Source organism: Pteropus vampyrus, unplaced genomic scaffold (assembly GCF_000151845.1).
Source record: "Pteropus vampyrus isolate Shadow unplaced genomic scaffold, Pvam_2.0 Scaffold205, whole genome shotgun sequence".
NCBI classification, from domain to species: domain Eukaryota; kingdom Metazoa; phylum Chordata; class Mammalia; order Chiroptera; family Pteropodidae; genus Pteropus; species Pteropus vampyrus.
The window spans coordinates 1627274-1635121 of NW_011888986.1; the positions used below are offsets into that span (position 1 = coordinate 1627274).

A 7848-nucleotide genomic window follows, 5' to 3' on the forward strand; every position below is an offset into this window, starting at 1 on the left:
AGCTGCCCCAGGCTCCCTTTGGGATCTGCATGTGGTGCCAGCATGTGACAAATACTGACCTCTTCGCTGGGGCTGCTGCTTTGGGGGCACAGGGGCCCTTTGAGATACTTGGTGGGGGATGTTCACTCCTTCTTCCAATTATCTATCACTTATAACAGACTACTTAAAGTTTAGTGGCTTAATAACCACCATTCCATTATATCTTTGAGTATAATTGTCAGGAATCCAGACAGGGCTCAATTGGCCAATTCTGCTGCTGTGGCATCAATGGGAGTCACTGGGTGGTCTTTGGCTGGTGGCTGGCCTAGTCTAGAGGGTCCAAGTTGACTTCTCTGACATGCCTCATATCTTGGTAGAGATGACTAGAAGCCTAAACCATCAGAGTCCCTCCAAGGGACCTCTATCAGGGCTGTAAGACCTTTTACATGGTGGCTCTAGGCTCCACAATACTAAAGTAGAAACTTTCAGCACTCCCAAAGACCAGGCACAGCTTCACTTCTGCCAGGCGCAGCTTCACTACTGTCAAAGCAGTCACAGCCTGCTTAGACTCAAGGGGAGGGCAAACAGACCTACCCTCTGATGGGAATTTGCAGCCTTCCTTATGAATCACAGCTCTGTTCCTCACACATCAGCAGGCCTAGCCTCCTGGGAGGCAGTGTGTGGGGGGAGGGAGTCGTAGTTCTAGCCATGAACATGATCTTGGAGCACACTTTGCCTCCATCTCATATGTGTCCACCCCATGATTACCCTCTTCAAGTATGGAGCTGGAAGAAGGGCTTCCCCCAACTGCTTCTGTTCTTCTTTTTCCCTTGGGCCAGGAAGCAAGTTTAATTTAGTAAGAATGGCCTCTGCCACTGAGGAGTCAGATTAGCAAGAAATTCTGGGAGTGAATGTTCTTATTTGGGCTCTTAAATATCTAACTCCCTGTTTAAATGGCCCAGTCAATGTGCTGAAGTGATTCCTTGGCTATAAGCACAGATCCTCAAGACGGGCAGGTGTGAAGACACATCTGAGTCCCAGAAAGTCTATAGAGATGGGTCAAAGTCCCTCACTGTTATCATTTATCTTTTCCATTATGATTCATGCCTATACATTTTTATGTGTGTTCTTGGTTTATCCAGAAGTATTTACAGTGCGAATCTATATTCAGCTGTCGAATCCATGATTTATATAGTTAATCTGTTAGAGGTCATTAAATTGTATGGAAACCTCCACCAACATCTTGAGAAGACAAGAGACACAAATGAGTGAAGTTTCATGTGATTGGTGTATCATAGTTGAAGGGCAGGGCCAATAGACCTGGAAGGTGACTATTGATATATGTAGAAATAAAACTCCCAACAAATCAGGCTTTGCTGGATCCTAACACACCATTTTATTTTTATGTTGGGACTTTCATTACTACCCAATGACTCTCATCCCCTGCAGTCATATACATATTGGTTCAAATTATACTGTTTGAGTCACAAAAAGTAGCTAAAATATGATGTTCTAATCAGACATATGGCTGCCTGCAGGAGGCATGTACTTTACATAATTTATAATTGCAATAACATTCCTGTTCAGGCACCCTCTGGAACTCCCTGACCTGGCTGTGGAAAGATATATCCTGTATGTAGGTGATGCTGACCTAACAGGAAGGAAGCCTGTGTGTTCAGCCTGAACAGCTTCTAACACATTCTGCTGTTCTTTCCCCCAAGATTTCTTTAATAATGGAAAACTTGAATGGGCTTGAGCAGGAAGCCTGCATGTGGAAATGCTGCCTCGCATGGCCACGCTTGCCTGCTCCGGGCTTCTCTACAAGCAGATGGTCTTTTTACCAGAGAATTAAGGTTCATCTGGCTTTGGACAGTTGTAGGCCCCAAGAGGTGACTTTCTGGGAAAGGCCTTAAATAGTATGAACTTAGTGGTAGCAAACAACACAACACCTCTGGATGTCCCCTTTAAACAAAATCTTATCTGCATAATGTGTAGAAGCAATGGTTTATTTGTTTTTATAAATCAGAAGGTTAATTTCCATCTACTAACACTGGTAGGAGGTTAGTTTTCTTATGAGTGGACATTTAGGTGGCTTCATAGTTGGCAATTGTCGATTAATATTGTACAAACAAGCCAGGCCCTGGACTTTAAACATCCTGTGCAGAAACTCCGAATGTTCCCATCTCTCAGGCCTCTGGCTAAAAGCTAGACTTCTGTACTTACCAGCCTGCTGCACTTCTGCACTCAGAAGCCTCACAGGCCCCTCACATTGGACAAGCTACATATAAGTCTCTTTCCTCCACAAAGCATCACCGTGCCCACAGGACCCAATGCGAGCTCAGTTCTGCTCTAATGTGTCTCATTTCTCATAATTTTCTTTCTGTTGTAGCTCTACGGACCTCTGGCTCTTCCTTGTACACCGAGCCAGCACCTGCATTGGGACTTTTGTCCCCACTAGGTCCATGCCTGTGATATTCTCGCACCAGACCTTTACATGGTTCACTCCCTGACTTCCTTCGGGCTTCTTCTCCAATGTCACCTTCTGCTACTACAAAAAGACTGGTTTCCCTGAGAAGGAGTAGAATGGGGAATGACCCTATTTTGCTGCTTCCGTTTGTAATAGGCACATTTTAGGTTTTCAAACATCATTTTGAGTCTTGATTCTGTACATGTCTCTCATCTAGTCTCCTTTTTGCTCATGGATGACATCCTTTCCTTGTGGGAGTGAAGCAAATAATCCCAATGGTCGCTTTGGAGAGGGTCTCCTCATTTCTCACATACACCAACCCACACAGGTCAGGTCAGGAAATGGTGGCTTTTGGCTAAAGACTGTTGCAATACTCTCAGAGAAAATACCAGGCCCAGGGATGCCCAGGGTTAGTGTGGATTTGGAGTGAGTTTCTGGAACATATAGAATGCATTTTACAGAAGAAGCCTCACACCCAGACAACAGATGCTATTTTCTCAATCTATTGAGGATGAGCCAGGTAGCAGAGCCTGGAGTTGTTCTGCCACCTTAGGTATCTTAGACCGACAGGGCTCTCTGCCTTCACTGAGTGAGGGTGCTTCCACCCAGAGCTCTGCAGTTTCTGAGGAACTGACTTAAAGAGGACCATTTCCAGGCCTGTTGTTCTCTGGCGTGTGGGAGATGAGTGGGCCCTGTGGATTCATTGTACAGCCTCTTCTGCAGAAACTTGATTTTTCCCTTACTATGTTTAAGGTTAAGGCACCGCTTTTCTACTTAGAAGAAAAATAAGCTGTACTTTCTTGACCCATTCTCAGTCTTTATTCTGGTTCTCCAAAGTACTGGCCAGCCAACTCCCATGCTGATGCTGATGCTTTGGGTGGGGTGGGGGGATGTGTGGCTGGAAACAGAGGATAGGTGGGGGATCCAAGTGTCTTTTCCTCACACCAGCCTAGACTCTTACTTCTCTATCGGCTGGTAGACATCTCCATTCTTATCATTTAACCGACAACCTGCAACTCTAACAATTGCTTCAGATGGGCTTGCTTTGTGCCTACTTGGGTTAATACTAATAAAAATTAATATCAAAAATAAAATAATATCAGTAGTCAATAATAAAAATACAGCTAGGACATCACCTCCTTGAGACCAATCCCTTGGCCATACCTAGTGTATCCAAGGATTGCATTGTGGTCCAAAATGCAGTATAGTCCCATTTGTTCTTCCCCAGCAGTGCTTTTCTGTGTGTCCTCAGCGGTATGCTCCCCTTGAGCCTGGGGGAGATGTTGAGGATGCCAGGCTCAGCAGCTGCAGTCTGGGTGAGCTACACTGGCTTTGTGCACAGAGAAAGCAGCAAGTATTGTAATGAAAGAGTCACTAAACTGTGGAGGTAGTGATGCCTCTGTCCCTTCTTGAGCAGTTTTCTATCTTAAGGAGTCCTTTTTCAGGTGTGTACTGGATTCTCCTGCAGCCAGAGGACAATTCGGTGTCTCTGGTGCCTGAGAACAACTACCCTTGTAGAAATGCCTCCTCCTGAAATACAATTACATCCTAACTGTTGACAAGAGAAAAGTGGAATGGGACACATGCATCTGTCATTTTCTCCAAGAAGAATGACTCTACCACATTAGTAACAAGACCATGGCATGCTTGTCACAACTTGTAGAGGGGTTGGGGCTCCTCTGTGAGATGCCATGGATGGTCTCTTTCTTGTAGAGCAAATGCAGGGGCCTTCTCCATGTCTTCTTCCACTTGACCCTCTTTTCTCTGAAGGTTTCACATAGATTATGATGCAGCTTGACTACAAGATGGTGTGTCCTTGAAGGATGGTGGGCACCTGGCATAAAGTGATTAATTTTTAATTTTGGAGAGAATAAGGCATTAAGAAATGCATCCGATGGTGACACTGTACAGCTGTGGGTCCCAGGGATTAAGTTACAGTTAAAACCTTCAGGACATATAATAAAGGGCACATGCAACACCTTGTTCCTGTCTTCTCACAGCTACTGATGGGGTTTCACTCTCAGGAAGGCTTATGTGGAGAACCCTGGGTAGGGTAGCTCTTGTATTTGTCTCTAATGGGCCTGTGTCTCTGGTTCCCATAGCTTGTCACATTTTGGAATGCTGTGACGGGCTGGCCCAGGACGTCATCAGCTCCATCGGACAAGCCTTTGAGCTCCGGTTTAAGCAATATTTGCAGTGTCCTTCCAAGATCTCCGCTTTCCACGACCGGTGAGTAGTACTACCATTTGCAATGGCCTTTCTGCATTTTATCACCTTTCCTCTTCTTTCCTCTTAAAAACACTTGAAAGGAGAAAACCATAAAACTGCCTCCCTGAGGTGTGCCCTGGACAGACACCATTAATCACAAGACTTCCTGGGCTCAGAAACACCTGGTAGTGCTGGGCCATGGCTCGGGAAACTGACAGATGGAAGACAACATATGGGCGATGCTCCGAAAGTTTAGAAAAACATTTTCTTGAAACTATAGTGACAGTAGCCAAGGTTACAAAAAAGCATTGTAATATGTTTTTATTCTGTTTCCTGTGCAACCATGTGATGTTTCCATATGTCACCTCCTTGAGTCTGCATCACCACAGGTTCTGCACATCTTATTGTCCTTGTCATCATTGTTGGCCAAAGTCCAGACTCAGAGGCTCCTCTATGAGGCCCTGTGCCTGAGATGACCAGTGTCAGTCCTGCTTTATTGGCCTTTGTGGCCTAGAGACTCAATGGCACCTGTGGCCCCGGTCAAGTTCTTAAACCAATCTGGGTCTCAGCAGCTTTCTCTAAAATAAGAATAACAGTGGCTTGAACTTGACAGTTACTGTTTTTTTGTTTTTGTTTTTTTTAAGTTGTAAGATTTATTATTTCTTAAATTTTTTTTATCTTTGTTAAGTAGACGTTTTGGTTCAAAATTATAAACCGAATTGTTAATGACACCATATAAAGTATTGTACCAAAAATTCCTTTTTTTTTTTTACACAGTTGACATTCAATGTTATATTAGTTTCAGATGCACAGGATAGTAGTTAGACATTTATACAACTTATGAAGTGATGCCAGCGATAGTCCAGTACCCATTTGGCACCATATATAGTTATTGCAATATTATTGACTATATTCCCCATACTATACCTCCCCATGACTATTTTGTAACTGCCAATTTGTGCTTCTTAACCCTTTCACCATTATCACCTAGTTCTCCCCCCAAACTCGCTTACATCTGGCAATCATCAGTTGTACCTATGAGTCTGTTTTTGTTTGGTCTGTTCATTCATTTTGTTCTTTAGATTTCACTTAACATAATACCCTATAGGTCCATCCATGTTGTCTCAAACGGTAAGATCCATTTTTTATGGCCGAGTAATATTCCATTATATGTATGTACCACTTCTTTATCCAGTCATCTATTGATGGACATTTAGGTTGCCTCCATATCTTGGCTATTGTAAATAATGCTACAATGAACATAAGGATGTATATATCTTTTTAAATTAGTATTTTGGATTTCTTTGGATAAATACCCAGAAGTGGAATTGCTGGTTAATAAGGTAGTTCTATTTTTAATTTTTTGAAAACTCTCTGTACTGTTTTCCTAAGTGGCTGCACCAATTTGCAATCACAGTGCACGAGGGTTCCCTTTTCTCCACATCCTTGCCAACACTTGTTTATTGATGTATTGATACCATTGTTACAAGTGTGAGGTACTTTCTCATTGTGATTTTAATTTGCATTTCATATGTTTACTGGTCATCTATATGACCAATTTGTATGACCATCTCTTTGGATATGTGTCTATTCAGGTCCTCTGTCCATTTTTTAATTGAATTGTTTGTTGTTTGGTGTTAAGTTGTATGAGTTTCTTATAAATTTGGATATTAACCCCTTATTGTGTGTATCATTGGCAAATACCTTCTCCCATTCAGTAGATTATCTTTTCGGTTTGTTGATAGCTTACTTTGCTGTGAAAAAATTTCTTAGTTTGACATAGTTTTATTTGTTTATTTTATTATTTTTTTGTTTCCCTTGCTCAAAGAGATATATCCCCTCCAAAAATATTATCAAGTGCAATGTCAGAGAGTTTACTGCCTGTATTTTCTTCTAGGAGTTTTATAGTTTTAGGTCTTACATTTAAGTCTTTAATCTATTTTGAGTTTATTCTTATATATGATATGAGAAGTTAGTCTAGTTTTATTTTTTTGCACATATATGTCCAGTTTTCCCAACACCATTTATTGAAGAAACTGTCTTTACCCTAATGTATAAAAATGCAATTGATTTCTGTTTATTAATTTCATATCCTGCTCCATAACTGAATTCCTTTATCAGTTCTAGTATTTTTTGTGTGTGTGTAATCTTTAGGGCTTTCTCTATGTAGTATCACATCATCTGCGAATAATGACAGTTTTACTTCTTCCTTTTCCATTTGGATGCCTTTTATTTCTTCTTTCTTGTCTGATTGCCATAGCTAGGATGCCCAATACTATGTTGAATAGAAGTGGTGAAAGTGGACATCCTTGTTTTATTCTTGATCCTAAGGAAAACACTTTGAGCTTTTCCCCATTGAGTATGATGTTAGTAGGGGGTTTGTCATATATGACTTTTATTATGTTGAGATATGCTCCCTCTATGCCCACTTTGCTGAGAGTTTTTATCATATGCTTTTTCTACATTTATTGGTATGATCAGATGATTTTTATTCTTCCTTTTGTTTATGTGGTATATCACGTAATTGATTTGTGGATATTGAACCAACCTTGCATCCTAGAAATAAATCCCAATTGATCATGAAGTATAATCTTTTCAATGTACTGCTGAATTTGCTTTGCTAATATTTTGTTGAAGATTTTTATGTTTATGTTCATCAGAGATACTGGCCTATAATTTTCTGATTTTATGATGTCTTTCTCTGGTTTTAAAATCAGGTCAATGGTGACCTTGTAAAATAAGCTTAAGAGCATTTCCTCCTCTTCAATTTTTTTGGAATAATTGAGTAGGATAGGTGTTAACTCTTCTTTGACTGTTTGCTAAAATTCACCTGTGAATTCATTTGGTCTAGGAATTTTGTTTGTTGGAAGTGTTTTGATTACTGATTCAATTTTATTAGTAATAATCAGATTTTCTGTTGTTCTTGATTCAATCTTGGAAGATTATGTGTTTCTAGGAATTCATTCATTTCTTCCAGATTGTCCAATTTGTTGTCATATAATTGTTTGTACTATTTTCTTATAATCCTTTGTATTTCTGTGGTGTCAGTTGTCACTTCTCTATCATTTCTGATTTTATCTATTTGGATCCTCTCCCTCCTTTTGTTGATGAGTCTGGTTAAAGGTTAATCAATTTTATTTATCTTTTCAAAGAACCAGCTCAGGTTTCATTGATCTGTTGTTCTGCTTTTTTTT

The 7848-nt window shown here is 40.7% G+C and overlaps 1 protein-coding gene across 1 annotated transcript in view; it reads left to right on the top strand.

Annotated features, from left to right (window-relative positions):
- Window positions 1-7848, top strand: part of SHC3 (SHC adaptor protein 3) — a 159638-nt gene that overhangs the window by 93037 nt on the left and 58753 nt on the right. The window contains exon 7 of the mRNA XM_023537949.1: window positions 4549-4675. Coding sequence (XP_023393717.1) covers window positions 4549-4675 — 127 coding nt within the window. The remainder of the gene's footprint in view (window positions 1-4548; window positions 4676-7848) is intronic.